The sequence below is a fragment of the Festucalex cinctus genome, chromosome 9 (assembly GCF_051991245.1).
Source record: "Festucalex cinctus isolate MCC-2025b chromosome 9, RoL_Fcin_1.0, whole genome shotgun sequence".
Lineage (NCBI taxonomy): Eukaryota > Metazoa > Chordata > Actinopteri > Syngnathiformes > Syngnathidae > Festucalex > Festucalex cinctus.
The window spans coordinates 26,225,151-26,243,505 of NC_135419.1; the positions used below are offsets into that span (position 1 = coordinate 26,225,151).

At 39.0% G+C, this 18,355-nt stretch overlaps 2 protein-coding genes across 7 annotated transcripts in view; both read right to left on the minus strand.

Annotated features, from left to right (window-relative positions):
* LOC144025437 (uncharacterized) overlaps nt 1-18,355 on the minus strand; it is a 344,499-nt gene that overhangs the window by 295,092 nt on the left and 31,052 nt on the right. The window lies entirely within an intron of this gene.
* LOC144025440 (uncharacterized) overlaps nt 13,679-18,355 on the minus strand; it is a 443,835-nt gene continuing 439,158 nt past the window's right edge. Inside the window, exons 6-9 of one of the 3 annotated variants that reach the window (XM_077531456.1) lie at nt 17,691-17,781; nt 15,942-16,025; nt 15,189-15,390; nt 13,679-14,256 (exon numbers count right to left, since the gene is read on the minus strand). In XM_077531456.1, the coding sequence (XP_077387582.1) occupies nt 17,746-17,781 (36 nt within the window). In that variant the 3' untranslated portion in view covers nt 13,679-14,256; nt 15,189-15,390; nt 15,942-16,025; nt 17,691-17,745. Of the gene's footprint in view, nt 14,257-15,188; nt 15,391-15,941; nt 16,026-16,172; nt 16,230-17,690; nt 17,782-18,355 lie in introns of those variants that run through there. The other 2 variants (XM_077531457.1, XM_077531458.1) reach the window with 2 other exon arrangements.

The following is an 18,355-nucleotide window of genomic DNA, read 5'->3' on the forward strand; positions in this document are numbered from 1 at the left end:
CCATAAGTGGGGTATTTTTTTTCATGCCTCAAGGGCTAGGTGGCGCTGCATATATAACTGAATGTTGTCATAGAGATAGCTTCAGGCCTTGACGATAAACATACATGTCAAGTTTGGGATTTTTTGGAGCATGTACCGGGGAGTTATTAAGCATATCCTTTTTCAGTGCGAAACACAAATTTTGATGCCCCGCCTTCATCATATAGTATTTCGAAAGGTCAAGATTTTTCCCCCTGTCGTTGGCTCAGGACTTGACATGGTCCAGGTCAAGTCTTAACTCAGTCAGATGAAACGTGTAGGAGAAGTGGGCAAAAGTCTGCCCCCTGTGAATGTGCAAAAATTGTCAAAAATGGGACATTCAAAAATTCGTAGCTCACTTCCTGTTCATTTTAGCATATGGGTCCAAGAGACTTTTTTGTAGGTCTTGGGCTCCCTCATACACCTAAAAATATTCGTCGTTCTCGCTTAAACGTACAACCGGGGCTGCTTCGTTAAAAACTTCTAGGGGGCGCTATTGAGTCATTTTTGTAAAAATAGCACAATCAACAATAAAATACTGCTAATTTTACCAGGCCAGATGTGTGTGCCAAGTTTCATGAGTTTCTGTGCATGTTTAGACCCTCAAAACTGGCGTTATTTTCTTGGCGAACAGCGCTTAGCCACACCCACAGCAATTCGCGAAAACTCACAAACTTCGTGTTGTGACATCATGAAGGCCGAAACCCTCATCTGAGCAAATATGAGGTAGGTCCAGTTAACGTGTTTGGAGAAAAACGTAGAAGAAAATTCGTAAGAAAAAAAATTGCCACTAGGTGGCGCTATCAGTTAGATGAAATACAAGTCAGTAGATGTCTTTAGGGCTGGACTCTCATCAAATGTGTGAAATTTTGAGAAGATAGGATCATCTCGGTCAAGTTAATGCAGCTTTTATTTTCACGAAAAATCTTCAGACTTTGCGTCACCGTAGCGGCCACGCCCTTTGGCGAAAAGTTACAATATTCGGTGTGGGGCATGATCAACATCTTAAGGCTTTTCTGACCAATTTTCAAATGGATCCCTTCAACAAGCTCAGCACAGTAGCTAAAAACGTACAGTATGACATATATTGTTACCACTAGGTGGCGCTATATGTATAACTGAATTTTTTCATATAAATGTTTTCAGGCCATGACTATTACGTTGCCTGAGAAGTTTGAGATTTTTTGGAGCTTGAACATGGGAGTTATTAAGCATTTGCTCTTTCTGGACAAATGAAATTTTAAAGGCAATATTTGATGCCCCGCCCCCGTCATATAGTATTTCGAAAGGGCAAGATGTTTTGCCCAGTTGTTCTCTCAGGTCTTGAGATGATAAATGCCAAGTTTGAAGTCAATTGGATGAAAAATGTTTGCAAAGGGGGAAAAAGCATGACCACAGTGAAGGTGCCAAAATAGGCCAAAATTGGACATAAAAAAATTCATAGCTCACTTACTGTACATTTTAGCTACATGGTCCCAATAGACTTTTTTGTGCGTCTCGGGGTGCTACACGTGCCTGCCAATTTTTGTTGCTCTAGCTCAAACGTGCCGGGCTTGGTTTTTATTTTTCTACGCTAGGGGGCGCTATCGAGTCGCGTTGTTATGACGACTTAATAATATCAAATTTTTCGCCGGGCCTGAGGAGTGTGCAAAGTTCGGTGAGTTTTCGTGAATGTTTAGGTACCCAAAATCGCGATCGTTTGCGGAGAATAAAGAAGAATAATAACTAGAGCTGCGAGCAGCTATAAAGGGCCCTCGCAGCCCGGGCGACGTTGGGGTACTTGCACGTTGGGGTACTGGCACGTTGGGGTACTGGCAAGTTTAGGTACGGCACATTGGAAGCAGAATTTCTTTGAAAATGGCATGATAAACCTTGACATGTGGATTTTTTTTTTTTTTGTAAAAATACCGTTAAGTTGGTGTATTTTTTTTTATGCCTCTAGGGCTAGGTGGCGCTGTATATATAATGGAATGTTGTCATAGGGATACCTTCAAGCCTTGACTCTAAACATACATGTCAAGTGTGGGATTTTTTTGGAGCATGTACCGTGGAGTTATTAAGCATATCCTTCATTCACGATATTGCTTTTAATGTCCATAGAGGCTATCAAAAATAAATAAAAAAGTACATGTTTGGATAAGTCTAATGCCAGTGAACATTTTGAGTGGTGGAAAGTAAAAGAATATTCATAAATGACTTAGTTATCACACTTAGAATGAGTTTACATTTTTTGTACAAAATACCGTATGTGGGGTATTTTTTTGTTGTGCCTCAAGGGCGAGGTGGCGCTGCATATATAACTGAATGTTGTCATAGAGATACCTTCAGGCCTTGACGATAAACATACATGTCAAGTTTGGGATTTTTTGGAGCATGTATCGGGGAGTTATTAAGCATATCCTTTTTCAGTGCGAAACACAAATTTTGATGCCCCGCGCTCATCATATAGTATTTCCAAAAGTCAAGATTTTTCCGTCTGTTGTTGGCTCAGGTCTTGGCATGGTCCAGGTCAAGTCATAAGTCAGTCGGATAAAACATGTAGGAGAAGTGGGCAAAAGTAATATATTTCTGAATATATTTTGCCAGTGTGTGTGTCAAGCTCAACGGGTTTTGGTGATTGTTAAGACCTGCAAAAATCAGCGTCCTTTTTTATTTTTAGGCAATGAGTTGCCCTGATTGGTATTTTTTTGTAAAAATGTATATACACATCATCGCTCGTTGTACTCATTGCACAATGTTACTTTTATTGTCCAAAGGGGCAATCAAAAATGAATAAAACAAAATGGAAACGTACATACGTTTGGATCGGTGTGAAGCCAGTGAACAATTTGAGTGGTGGAAACTCAAAGAATATTCATAAATGACTTAGTTATCACACTTAGAATGATTGTACATTTTTTGTACAAAATACCGTATGTGGGGTATATATTTTTTTTTTTTATATAAGCCTCAAGGGCTAGGTGGCGCTGTATTTATAACTGAATGTTGTCATAGAGATACCTTCAGGGCTTGATTATAAGCATACATGTCAAGTGTGGGATTTTTTTTGGAGCATGTGCCGTGGAGTTATTAAGCATATCCTTCATTCACGATATTGCTTTTAATGTCCATAGAGGCTATCAAAAATAAATAAAAATATATATATGTTTGGATAAGTCTGATGCCAGTGAACATTTTGAGTGGTGGAAACTAAAAGAATATTCATAAATGACTTAGTTATCACACTTAGAATGAGTTTACATTTTTTGTACAAAATACCGTATGTGTGGTATTTTATTTTCATGCCTCAAGGGCTAGGTGGCGCTGCATATATAACTGAATGTTGTCATAGAGATAACTTCAGGCCTTGACGATAAACATACATGTCAAGTTTGGGATTTTTTGGAGCATGTACCGGGGAGTTATCAAGCATATCATTTTTCATTGCGAAACACACATTTTGATGCCCCGCCCTCATCATATACTATTTCGAAAAGTCAAAATTTTTCCCCCTGTCGTTGGCTCAGGTCTTGACATGGTCCAGGCCAAGTCTTAACTCAGTCGGATGAAACGTATAGGAGAAGTGGGCAAAAGTCTGCCCCCTGTGAATGTGCAAAAATCGTCAAAAATGGGACATTCAAAAATTCGTAGCTCACTTCCTGTTCATTTTAGCATATGGGTACAAGAGACTTTTTTGTAGGTCTTGGGCTCCCTCATACACCTAAAAATATTCGTCGTTCTTGCTTAAACGTACAACCGGGGCTGCTTTGTTAAAAACTTCTAGGGGGCGCTATTGAGTCATTTTTGTAAAAATAGCACAATCAACAATAAAATATTGCTCATTTTACCAGGCCAGATGTGTGTGCCAAGTTTCATGAGTTTCTGTGCATGTTTAGACCCTCAAAACTGGCGTTGTTTTCTTGGCGAACAGCGCTTAGCCACGCCCACAGCAATTCGCGAAAACTCACAAACTTCGTGTTGTGACATCATGAAGGCCGAATCCCTCATCTGAGCAAATATGAGGTAGGTCCAGTTAACGTGTTTGGAGAAAAACGTAGAAGAAAATTCGTAAGAAAAAAAATTGCCACTAGGTGGCGCTATCAGTTAGATGAAATATAAGTCAGTAGATGTCTTTAGGGCTGGACTCTCATCAAATGTGTGAAATTTTGAGAAGATAGGATCATCTCGGTCAAGTTAATGCAGCTTTTATTTTCACGAAAAATCTTCAGACTTTGCGTCACCGTAGCGGCCACGCCCTTTGGCGAAAAGTTACAATATTCGGTGTGGGGCATGATCAACATCTTAAGGCTTTTCTGACCAATTTTCAAAAGGATCCCTTCAACAAGCTCAGCACAGTAGCTAAAAACGTAAAGTATGACATTTATTGTAACCACTAGGTGGCGCTATATGTATAACTGAATTTTATCATATAGATGTTTTCAGGCCGTGACTATTACGTTGCCTGAGAAGTTTGAGATTTTTTGGAGCTTGAACATGGGAGTTATTAAGCATTTGCTCTTTCTGGACAAATGAAATTTTAAAGGCAATATTTGATGCCCCGCCCCCGTCATATAGTATTTCAAAAAGGCAAGATGTTTTGCCCAGTTGTTCTCTCAGGTCTTGAGATGATAAATGCCAAGTTTGAAGTCAATTGGATGAAAAATGTTTGCAAAGGGGGAAAAAGCATGACCACAGTGAATGTGCCAAAATAGGCCAAAATTGGACATTAAAAAATTCATAGCTCACTTCCTGTACATTTTAGCTACATGGTCCCAATAGACTTTTTTGTGCGTCTCGGGGTGCTACACGTGCCTGCCAATTTTTGTTGCTCTAGCTCAAACGTGCCGGGCTTGGTTTTTATTTTTCTACGCTAGGGGGCGCTATCGAGTCGCATTGTTATGACGACTTAATAATATCAAATTTTTCGCCGGGCCTGAGGAGTGTGCAAAGTTCGGTGAGTTTTCGTGAATGTTTAGGTACCCAAAATCGCGATCGTTTGCGGAGAATAAAGAAGAAGAAGAAGAAGAAGAATAACTAGAGCTGCGAGCAGCTATAAAGGGCCCTCGCAACCTGGGCCACGTTGGGGTACTTGCACGTCGGGGTACTGGCACGTTGGGGTACTGTCAAATCGGACAAGGACCATCTAAAATGTTTTTGACAAGCTTTGTGAGTGCAAAAGGCCAAAGATGGTGTGCAATTCCCAAAATAAATTCAAAATGGCGGACTTCCTTTTAGGTTTAGCATACGGCTACAGAATACTTTTTGTAGGTCTTAAGCTAATAGGTATGCCTCCCAGTTTTCAAAAATCTAGGTCAAGTCATCTTTAGTTGTGTATCGCTTGAATCATACAATTGGAAATGCTCCATAAAAATGCATAGAGGGCGCTATTGAGCACAACGTTGGGTTACTTGCACGTCAGGGTACTGGCACGTTGGGGTACTGTTACATGGAACAAGGACCATTTAAAATGTTAGTTTTTCCCATGCCTTGTCTGTGCAAAGTTCTATGAAAGAGGCCAAAAATGATGTATAATTCCCAAAATAAAATCAAAATAGCGGACTTCCTCTTTGGTTTGGCAAATGGCTACATAATACTTTTTTGTAGGTATTAGGCTGATAGGGGTCTGTCCTAATTTTCACAAATCTAGCAGAATCATACAATCGGAAATACTTCATAAAAATGTCTAGAGGGCGCTATTTATTGCAAATTGCACAATAAATCTCTAAAAATTCATGTTCATGACAAGTCTGATGTGTTTGCAAAGTTTCATGAGTTTTCAGACATGTATAGATAAAAAAACAAAGCAGCACTTTACTTGGCAAACAATGCATCGCTATAGCAGCAGCGTGCGACAAAATAAAAAACTTTCGATAACTTTGCATCTTAAACATCTTAAGATGAAACACACCAAGTTTGAAGACGGTCGGATGAACTTTGTACGAGGAGTTCGTTAAAATATGACCCCTGAAAAAGGCCACAAAAAATGGCAACAAATCCCATCGTAAATCAAAATGGCAGACTTCCTGTTTGGTTTAGCACATGGTTCCAAGAGACTTTTTTGTACATCGTGGGCTCTTATGTATGCCTGCAAATTATCATCGCGCTAGGTGAAACGTACAACCGGGAATGCTTCGTTAAAGAGGAGTTTTCTAGCTCAAAATGTGATGCCCGGCCCCTGGGGGACTTCCTGTTGGGTTTAGCACATGGCACGAAGAGACTTTTTTGTACATTGTGGGCTGTTACATATGTCTACAAATTTTTGTAGCTCTAGCTACTTCGTACAACTGGGAATGCTTCATTAAGAAGGATTTTTTTCCTTTGCAAAAAGTGCATGCCACGACAACAGCGTGCGACGAAATAAAGAGCTTTCAATAACTTTTCATCCTCAACATCTTAAGATGAGTCACACCAAGTTTGAAGATGATCGGATAAACTCTGTAGGAGGAGTTCGTTAAAATATGACCCCTATGAAATGGCCCAAAAAATGGCAACACATTCCAAAGTAAATCAAAATGGCGGACGTCCTGTTAGGTTTAGCATATGGTTCAAAAAGAGTTTTTTGTACCTCGAGGGCTGTTATATACCTCTACAAATTTTGGTAACTCTAGGTGAAACGTACAGCCGGGTATGCTTTGTTAAAGAGGAGTTTTTTAGCTCAAAATGTGATGCCCGGCCCCTGGGGGACTTCCTGTTGGGTTTAGCACAGGGCACCAAGAGACTTTTTTGTACATCTTGGGCTGTTACATATGTCTACAAATTTTCGTAGCTCTCGCTGCTTCGTATAAATGGGAATGCTTCTTTAAGGATATTTTTTTTCCTTTGCAAACAGTGCATGCCATGACAACAGCGTGTGACGAACTACAAAGCTTTCAATAACTTTCCATCTTCAACATCTTAAGATGAATTCACACCAAGTTTGAAGATGATCGGATAAACACTGTAGGAGGAGTTCGTTAAAATAAGACCCCAATGAAATGGCCAAAAAAATGGCAACACGTTCCAAAATAAATCAAAATGGTGGACTTCCTGTTAGGTTTAGCATATGGTTCAAAAAGAGTTTTTTGTAGGTCATAGCCTGTTACATATGTGTACCAATTTTCGTAGCTCTAGATTAAACGTACAACCGGCAATGCTTCGTGAAGTAAGAATTTTTAAACTCTAAATTTGATGCGCCACCGCCGTCATATAGTATATCAAAAACTTTTCATTTTTCACAATGATGTTGTCCCAGGTGTTGAGATGGTACATCCCAAGTTTGAAGTCAATCGGGTTAACCGTGTAGGAGAAGCGGGCAAAAGTATGACCCCTGTAAATATGCAAAACTGGGCCAAAATTGGACATTTAAATACTCATACCTCACTTTCTGTCTATTTTAGGGTACACACTTCAAAGAGGTTTTTGTTCATTGGGATGTGCTACAGGTGCCACACAATTTTCATAGCCGTCGGACAATCGTAGCAGGACAGGGATCCGTTTAACCTATGTAGGGGGCGCTAAGGAGCCATTTTTCTGTTATCATGTATGGCGACTTTAAAATATCAAATTTTTCGCCAGGCCTGATGTGCGTGTAAAGTTTGGTGAGTTTTCGGTCACGTTTAGTGTCTCAAAAATGCGATTGTTTGCGGAGAAGAATAATAATAAGAATAATAATAAGAAGAATTCCTACAAAAACAATAGGGCCTCGCAGCGGCACCGCCGCCGCCGCTGCTCGGGCCCTAATAATAATAATAATAATAATAATAATAATAATAATAATAATAATAATTTTTACAAAAACAATAGGGACCTCGCAGCGGTCGCTGCTCGGGCCCTAATAATAACTAGAGCTGCGAGCAGCTATAAAGGGCCCTCGCAGCCCGGGCCACGTTGGGGTCCTTGCACGTTGGGGTACTTGCACGTTGGGGTACTGGCACGTTGGGGTACTGGCATATTGGAAGCAAAATTTCTTTGAAAATGGCATAATAAACGTTTACATGTAGAATATTTTTTTGCCAGTGTGTGTGTCAAGCTCAACGGGTTTTGGTGATTGTTAAGACCTGCAAAAATCAGCGTCCTTTTTTATTTTTAGGCAATGAGTTGCCCTGATTGGTATTTTTTTGTAAAAGTGTATATACACATCATCGCTCGTTGTACTCATTGCACAATGTTACTTTTATTGTCCAAAGGGGCAATCAAAAATGAATAAAACAAAATGGAAACGTACATACGTTTGGATCGGTGTGAAGCCAGTGAACAATTTGAGTGGTGGAAACTAAAAGAATATTCATAAATGACTTAGTTATCACACTTAGAATGAGTGTACATTTTTTGTACAAAATACCGTATGTGGGGTATTTTTCTTTTTTTATATATAAGCCTCAAGGGCTAGGTGGCGCTGTATTTATAACTGAATGTTGTCATAGAGATACCTTCAGGCCTTGATTATAAGCATACATGTCAAGTGTGGGATTTTTTTTTGGAGCATGTACCGTGGAGTTATTAAGCATATCCTTCATTCACGATATTGCTTTTAATGTCCATAGAGGCTATCAAAAATAAATAAAAATATATATATGTTTGGATAAGTCTGATGCCAGTGAACATTTTGAGTGGTGGAAACTAAAAAAATATTCATAAATGACTTAGTTATCACACTTAGAATGAGTGTACATTTTTTGTACAAAATACCGTATGTGGGGTATTTTTTTTTCATGCCTCAAGGGCTAGGTGGCGCTGCATATATAACTGAATGTTGTCATAGAGATAACTTCAGGCCTTGACGATAAACATACATGTCAAGTTTGGGATTTTTTGGAGCATGTACCGGGGAGTTATCAAGCATATCCTTTTTCATTGTGAAACACAAATTTTGATGCCCCGCCCTCATCATATAGTATTTCGAAAAGTCAAAATTTTTCCCCCTGTCGTTGGCTCAGGTCTTGACATGGTCCAGGCCAAGTCTTAACTCAGTCGGATGAAACGTGTAGGAGAAGTGGGCAAAAGTCTGCCCCCTGTGAATGTGCAAAAATCGTCAAAAATGGGACATTCAAAAATTCGTAGCTCACTTCCTGTTCATTTTAGCATATGGGTACAAGAGACTTTTTTGTAGGTCTTGGGCTCCCTCATACACCTAAAAATATTCGGTGTTCTTGCTTAAACGTACAACCGGGGCTGCTTCGTTAAAAATTTCGAGGGGGCGCTATTGAGTCATTTTTGTAAAAATAGCACAATCAACAATAAAATATTGCTCATTTTACCAGGCCAGATGTGTGTGCCAAGTTTCAGGAGTTTCTGTGCATGTTTAGACCCTCAAAACTGGCGTTGTTTTCTTGGCGAACAGCGCTTAGCCACGCCTACAGCAATTCGCGAAAACTCACAAACTTCGTGTTGTGACATCATGAAGGCCGAAACCCTCCTCTGAGCAAATATGAGGTAGGTCCAGTTAACGTGTTTGGAGAAAAACGTAGAAGAAAATTCGTAAGAAAAAAAATTGCCACTAGGTGGCGCTATCAGTTAGATGAAATGTAAGTTAGTAGATGTCTTTAGAGCTGGACTCTCATCAAATGTGTGAAATTTTGAGAAGATAGGATCATCTCGGTCAAGTTAATGCAGCTTTTATTTTCACGAAAAATCTTCAGATTTTGCGTCACCGTAGCGGCCACGCCCTTTGACGAAAAGTTACAATATTCGGTGTGGGGCATGAACAACATCTTAAGGCTTTTCTGACCAATTTTCAAATGGATCCCTTCAACAAGCTCAGCACAGTAGCTAAAAACGTAAAGTATGACATTTATTGTAACCATTAGGTGGCGCTATATGTATAACTGAATTTTGTCATATAGATGTTTTCAGGCTGTGACTATTACGTTGCCTGAGAAGTTTGAGATTTTTTGGAGCTTGAACATGGGAGTTATTAAGCATTTGCTCTTTCTGGACAAATGAAATTTTAAAGGCAATATTTGATGCTCCGCCCCCGTCGTATAGTATTTCGAAAAGGCAAGATGTTTTGCCCAGCTGTTCTCTTAGGTCTTGAGATGATAAATGCCAAGTTTGAAGTCAATTGGATGAAAAATGTTTGCAAAGGGGGAAAAAGCATGACCACAGTGAATGTGCCAAAATAGGCCAAAATTGGACATTAAAAAATTCATAGCTCACTTCCTGTACATTTTAGCTACATGGTCCCAATAGACTTTTTTGTGCGTCTCGGGGTGCTACACGTGCCTGCCAATTTTCGTTGCTCTAGCTCAAACGTGTCGGGCTTGGTTTTTATTTTTCTACGCTAGGGGGCGCTATAGAGTCGCGTTGTTATAACTTCTTCATAATATCAAATTTTTCGCCGGACCTGAGGAGTGTGCAAAGTTTGGTGAGTTTTCGTGAATATTTAGGTACCCAAAATCGCGATTGTTTGCGGAGAATAAAGAATAATAATAATAACTAGAGCTGCGAGCAGCTATAAAGGGCCCTCGCAGCCCGGGCCACGTTGGGGTCCTTGCACGTTGGGGTACTTGCACGTTGGGGTACTGGCACGTTGGGGTACTGGCATATTGGAAGCAAAATTTCTTTGAAAATGGCATAATAAACGTTTACATGTAGAATATTTTTTTGCCAGTGTGTGTGTCAAGCTCAACGGGTTTTGGTGATTGTTAAGACCTGCAAAAATCAGCGTCCTTTTTTATTTTTAGGCAATGAGTTCCCCTGATTGGTATTTTTTTGTAAAAGTGTATATACACATCATCGCTCGTTGTACTCATTGCACAATGTTACTTTTATTGTCCAAAGGGGCAATCAAAAATGAATAAAACAAAATGGAAACGTACATACGTTTGGATCGGTGTGAAGCCAGTGAACAATTTGAGTGGTGGAAACTAAAAGAATATTCATAAATGACTTAGTTATCACACTTAGAATGAGTGTACATTTTTTGTACAAAATACCGTATGTGGGGTATTTTTTTTATTTTTTATATAAGCCTCAAGGGCTAGGTGGCGCTGTATTTATAACTGAATGTTGTCATAGAGATACCTTCAGGCCTTGATTATAAGCATACATGTCAAGTGTGGGATTTTTTTTGTGGAGCATGTACCGTGGAGTTATTAAGCATATCCTTCATTCACGATATTGCTTTTAATGTCCATAGAGGCTATCAAAAATAAATAAAAATATATATATGTTTGGATAAGTCTGATGCCAGTGAACATTTTGAGTGGTGGAAACTAAAAAAATATTCATAAATGACTTAGTTATCACACTTAGAATGAGTGTACATTTTTTGTACAAAATACCGTATGTGGGGTATTTTTTTTTCATGCCTCAAGGGCTAGGTGGCGCTGCATATATAACTGAATGTTGTCATAGAGATAACTTCAGGCCTTGACGATAAACATACATGTCAAGTTTGGGATTTTTTGGAGCATGTACCGGGGAGTTATCAAGCATATCCTTTTTCATTGTGAAACACAAATTTTGATGCCCCGCCCTCATCATATAGTATTTCGAAAAGTCAAAATTTTTCCCCCTGTCGTTGGCTCAGGTCTTGACATGGTCCAGGCCAAGTCTTAACTCAGTCGGATGAAACGTGTAGGAGAAGTGGGCAAAAGTCTGCCCCCTGTGAATGTGCAAAAATCGTCAAAAATGGGACATTCAAAAATTCGTAGCTCACTTCCTGTTCATTTTAGCATATGGGTACAAGAGACGTTTTTGTAGGTCTTGGGCTCCCTCATACACCTAAAAATATTCGGCGTTTTTGCTTAAACGTACAACCGGGGCTGCTTCATTAAAAATTTCGAGGGGGCGCTATTGAGTCATTTTTGTAAAAATAGCACAATCAACAATAAAATATTGCTCATTTTACCAGGCCAGATATGTGTGCCAAGTTTCATGAGTTTCTGCGCATGTTTAGACCCTCAAAACCGGCGTTGTTTTCTTGGCGAACAGTGCTTAGCCACGCCCACAGCGATTCGCGAAAACTCACAAACTTCGTGTTGTGACATCATGAAGGCCGAAACCCTCATCTGAGCAAATATGAGGTTGGTCCAGTTAACGTGTTTGGAGAAAAAATTTACAAGAAAATTCGTAAGAAAAAAAATTGCCACTAGGTGGCGCTATCAGTAAGATGAAATATAAGTTCGAAGATGTCTTTAGGGCTGGACTCTCATCAAATGTGTGAAATTTTGAGAAGATAGGATCATCTCGGTCAAGTTCATGCAGCTTTTATTGTCACGAAAAATCTTCAGACTTTGCGGCACCGTAGCGGCCACGCCCTTTGGCGAAAAGTTACAATATTCGGTGTTGGGCATGATCAACATCTTAAGGCTTTTCTGACCAACTTTCAACTGGATCCCTTCAACGAGCTCAGCGCAGTAGCTAAAAACGTAAAGTATGACATTTATTGTCACCACTAGGTGGCGCTATATGTATAACTGAATTTTATCATATAGATGTTTTCAGGCCGTGACTATTACGTTGCCTGAGAAGTTTGAGATTTTTTGGAGCTTGAACATGGGAGTTATTAAGCATTTGCTCTTTCTGGACAAATGAAATTTTAAAGACAATATTTGATGCCCCGCCCCCATCATATAGTATTTCGAAAAGGCAAGACTTTTTGCCCAGTTGTTCTCTCAGGTCTTGAGATGATAAATGCCAAGTTTGATGTGAATTGGATGAAAAATGTTTGCAGAGGGGGAAAAAGCATGACCACAGTGAATGTGCCAAAATAGGCCAAAATTGGACATAAAAAAATTCATAGCTCATTTCCTGTACATTTTAGCTACATGGTCCCAATAGACTTTTTTGTGCGTCTCGGGGTGCTACACGTGCCTGCCAATTTTCGTTGCTCTAGCTCAAACGTGCCAGGCTTGGTTTTTATTTTTCTACGCTAGGGGGCGCTATAGAGTCGCGTTGTTATGACGACTTCATAATATCAAATTTTTCGCCGGGCCTGAGGAGTGTGCAAAGTTTGGTGAGTTTTCGTGAATGTTTAGGTACTCAAAAATGCGATTGTTTACGGAGAAAAAGAAGAATAATAATAATAATAATAATAATAATTCGAACGAAAAACAATAGGGACCTCGCAGCGGTCGCTGCTCGGGCCCTAATAATAATAATAATTTTTACAAAAACAATAGGGACCTCGCAGCGGTCGCTGCTCGGGCCCTAATAATAATAATAATAATAATAATAATAATAATAATAATAATTTTTACAAAAACAATAGGGACCTCGCAGCGGTCGCTGCTCGGGCCCTAATAATAATAATAATAATTTTTACAAAAACAATAGGGACCTCGCAGCGGTCGCTGCTCGGGCCCTAATAATAATAATAATAATAATAATAATAATAATTTTTACAAAAACAATAGGGACCTCGCAGCGGTCGCTGCTCGGGCCCTAACTAGAGCTGCGAGCAGCTATAAAGGGCCTTCGCAACCCGGGCCACGTTGGGGCATATGCAAGTCGGGGGACTTGCACGTTGGGGTACTGTTAAATAGACAAGGACCATGGAAAATAGAAATGCATTTGCCGTGCCTTGTGTGTAAAAAGGTGCAGTAAAAGGCCAAAAATGATGCACAATTCCCAAAATAAATTCAAAAGTGTGGACTTTCTGATGTGTGTGCAAAGTTTCATGAAAAGTCGCTCGTTTGATATTCAAAACCAGCATCTGTTCATTTGAAAACATTGCATGGCACAGAGATGGTGTGTGATCAAATAAAAAGCTTTTTGATGACTCTTAATGTGGTGTCGCTGTGCAACACATATGTATTCATGACATAGTGAAGTATTGTGACAGTTTTGTAGGGTCCAGCAAACAGTAAATGTGTGACAGTTATTCAAGAAAAAATGTAGCTTTGAAGCAGGCTAACCAATGACATCATCTAAAGGGGAAAAAAGCACATGAGCAAGCATAGGTATAAGTAGAGGAGAAAAAGAGATGAAAGAAGTGCGAGAGATGGAACAGGAGAGGAATGCAGCTGTTTATGTATAGCTGTTGTAACAGGACAGATTAAATAACACTTTAACCTGGGGTTAACAGCGCCCTAGGACAGATAAACTCTTTAGTGTAAAAGTTTTCTGGGACAGATGAATCCCTTGGGGTCAAAGAGTTTGGGTTAGCACATAGTCTGTCTTAGGATAATGTAACCTCCATGGATGAATTAGTCCTAGGACGCTTTGACCTGCGGGCTAAAACTTCAGGGGGGTTAACCTGTCCTGTTATATTGTGATCATCGTCTTCGTGCATGTCCTCAGTGGCTTCTTCTGTCTGTGTGGCAGCATTTGATACATCTGTAGAACAAAAAAGAATGAAGAATCATGTTAGATCTGTGAAGTTTGGTTGTCTTAGGTGTAGTTTACAGAACAGTCGTGTGCATATTTTTAGCATGGTAGTGTCTTAATACAAATGCATATTATGTAATGCACTGTATATGGATATTACAGACGTAATATTTGACGGTGATCTTATATTCATAGTTTTTGCCCGTTAATAAATAATATAGCTAGTAAGTAATAAGACACGCAAAAATGGTATAGTTGAATCCTCTGGGTCAAAAAGCAATGTTTTAGGATTGTGTGATGAAATGATGAATAAAAGTAAGGATACGACAGGTACATAAATGGTTATGTAAGTGTAAAATTTGGCATGGTGTGTCCAGATACATGCAGGATAAGTATAAAATATTATGGTGTGTGATTGATTTTTTCTTAGTAAAAATTAGTATTGTAAAGGTCAAGTCACAGTATGTCCAAAAAATTTAAAAAAAAGAATCTATGGTATAGAAACATCATAATCAGGGGCAAAGACATAAACATAATAATAGTAATTAATAATGATAGAATTTAAATACAATCTTTTCCATGAATATGTCAGTTATTTTGAGAAGATACAGAAAAAAAAGAACTTTGAAGTGTCTATCAGTGGATGAAAGAGGGCAAGATCACAGCATAGCTACATGATATCAGTCACATTTGAAAGTAATCAAGTGTAGTATGTATTCACATTATATACATTGAGAAATTGCGGCTCAATAATCAGTCAGTGTTTTAGTTAACAGTCCAATGTTACCTTCAAGATATTCCTAACAGAAAAAAAGGAACGTGCATTAACAAAAAAATGTAAAAATGTCCATTGTCAAACATGTCATTCATTATACACAATGTGTAGGATGGGGATGCTTGCTGTGTTAGTGTTTGTGTGTCTTCCATGTCATATAGCTTACCATCACGGACAAATGCATCACATGCATCCTTTATATCCAATGCAGTCTGGAGTTCTTTCACAAGCTTGGTTTTGAAGTCTATCTGTTTTTCAAGTGCTCGATTGACTCGAGTCACATGGACTAGTTGGTTCATTTGGGAATGAAGATCAAGGCTGCGCTGGTATAAGTCGTTGCGACTGAAAGCATGATCAATGCATGCATACTGTAATGACAAAGCATTCAATGAAAATCAGTCATGTTAGATTCCATGATTCTAAATAGCAGAGGTAACGTGTTGGTGCAAAACGTTGTGGTCGTGTTGCATGTTACTCAATGACTGTGTGTGTCAAAACGAGTTTATTTGAAAGAATATACAAATATATACACACGGACATATATATTTATACAGTATAACAGTGCCGCATGTATTGGTTTTAAGGAAAGAGTTGAAAAGCAGTGTTCAGAAAAAAGCATAAGACGCACAAAGTACCATTTCACTACATGTAATAAGTTGTCAAGTAGACATGTGAATTAAGTGGTTAAGATAGTGGCTACTGTGCAAGTAAGCTTCAATTGTCTCTAAAAGGTTAGCATATGTGTTCTACATGATATCAATGGCTAGACGTGCTCGTGGAGAAACATTACAAACAGAAAAACACACTAAAGGTGCCTTTAACAAACCTGTTAATAAATGAGAACTTAATACATATATGTATGGCATACTGTATATGATTGAGAAAGTTGTCCTGTTTAGTTTATGTATTGTATACTTACGGAAAAAAGTTGGCAATCTTTGCGTATGGAGATGATTAGAGGGTCTTTATCAAAAGAGAATTTGCTTGTTGATTTGTTCATGTTCTGTAGAAAAGCAAAGGAGTAGAAATAAATACAGTATCATACTTCATAAACATACAAGAAATTTGTAGCTGTATTAACCATTGTTGGTATTTGAAGTGATAATTTAGGAATAGAAGTGTAGTGATTGCAGAATTTATAGAGTGCTTATCTTGTATGACTTTGTAGATGGAAATGTCTTTTGTTGAAAGAGCTCTTTGTTGTCTACTATATATGCAAGGACAAGCATAAGTAGGTGTGGTTATGAAGTACTTGACCATTGAAATAAAGCAGTGGTATCAAATGTATGGACCGTGGTTTGGCTCAGGCCTGCAAAGGGGTTTAATGTGGCACAAGAGATAATCTTGTAAGGTACAAAAAATAATAATAATATAATAGGTATGCCTCTGAGTTTTCACAAATCTAGGTCAAGTCAAGTCATCTTTAGTTATTTTGCGCTTGAATCATCCAATCGGAAATGCTCCATAAAAAATGTATAGAGGGTGCGATTTATTGCAAATTGCACAAGAAATCTCTAAAAAATCATGTTAATGACAAGTCTGATGTGTGTGCAAAGTTTCATGAGTTTTCACACATGTATAGATTAAAAAAAACAAAGCAGCACTTTACTTGGCAACCAATGCATCGCTATAGCAGCAGCGTGCGACAAAATAAAAAACTTTCGATAAATTTGCATCTTAAACATCTTAAGATGAAACACACCAAGTTTGAACACGGTCGGATGAATTTTGTAGGAGGAGTTAAAATATGACCCCTAAAAAAGGCCACAAAAAAAAGTCTACAAATCCCATCATAAATCAAAATGGCGGACTTCCTGTTTGGTTTAGCACATGGTTCCAAGAGACTTTTTTGTACATCGTGGGCTCTTATGTATGCCTCTAAATTATCATAGCGCTAGGTGAAACGTACAACCGGGAATGCTTCGTTAAAGAGGAGTTTTTTAGCTCAAAATGTGATGCCCGGCCCCTACGGGACTTCCTGTTGGGTTTAGCACATGGCACCAAGAGACTTTTTTGTACATCGTGGGCTGTTACATTTGTCTCCAAATTTTCGTAGCTCTAGCTGCTTCGTACAACTGGGAATGCTTCATTAAGAAGTAATTTTTTCCTTTGCAAACTGTGCATGCCACGGCAACAGCGTGCGACAAAATAAAAAGCTTTCAATAACTTTTCATCTTCAACATCTTAAGATGAATCACACCAAGTTTGGAGATGATCGGATAAACTCTGTAGGAGGAGTTCGTTAAAATAAGACCCCTATGAAATGGCCCAAAAAATGGCAACACGTTCCAAAGTAAATCAAAATGGCGGACTTCCTGTTCGGTTTAGCATATGGTTCAAAAAGAGTTTTTTGTACCTTGAGGGCTGTTACATATGTCTTCAAATATTGGTAACTCTAGGTGAAATGTACAGCCGGGAATGCTTCATTAAGTTAGAATTTTGAAACACAAAATTTGATGCCTCGCCTCTGGCGGACTTCCTGTTAGGTTTAGCATATGGCACCAACAGGCTTTTTTGTAGATCATAGTCTGTTACATATGTGTACCAATTTTCGTAGCTCTAGATTAAACGTACCACCGGCAATGCTTCGTTAAGTAAGAATTTTGAAACTGTAAATTTGATGCCCCGCCACCGTCATATAGTATGTCAAAAACTTTAGATTTTTTACCATGATGTTGTCTCAGGTGTTGAGATGGTACAGCCCAAGTTTGAAGTCAATCGGGTTAACCGTGTAGGAGAAGCGGGCAAAAGTATGACCCCTGTAAATGTGCAAAAATGGGCCAAAATTGGACATTCAAATACTCATACCTCACTTCCTGTCTATTTTAGGGTACACATATCAAAGAGGTTTTTGTTCATCTGGATGTGCTACAGGTGCCACACAATTTTCGTAGCCATAGGACAATCGTAGCGGGACAGGGATCCGTTAAACCTATGTAGGTGGCGCTACAGAGCCATTTTTCTGTTATCATGTATGGCGACTTTAAAATATCAAATTTTTCGCCAGACCCGATCTGCGTGTAAAGTTTGGTGAGTTTTCGTTCATGTTTAGTGCCTCAAAAATGTGGTTGTTTGCGGAAAAGAATAATAACAAAGAAGAAGAAGAAGAAGAATAACTAGAGCTGCGAGCAGCTATAAAGGGCCCTCGCAACCCGGGCCACGTTGGGGTATATGCAAGTCGGGGGACTTGCACGTTGGGGTACTGTTAAATAGACAAGGACCATGGAAAATAGAAATGCATTTGCCGTGCCTTGTGTGTAAAAAGGTGCAGTAAAAGGCCAAAAATGATGCACAATTCCCAAAATAAATTCAAAAGTGTGGACTTTCTGATGT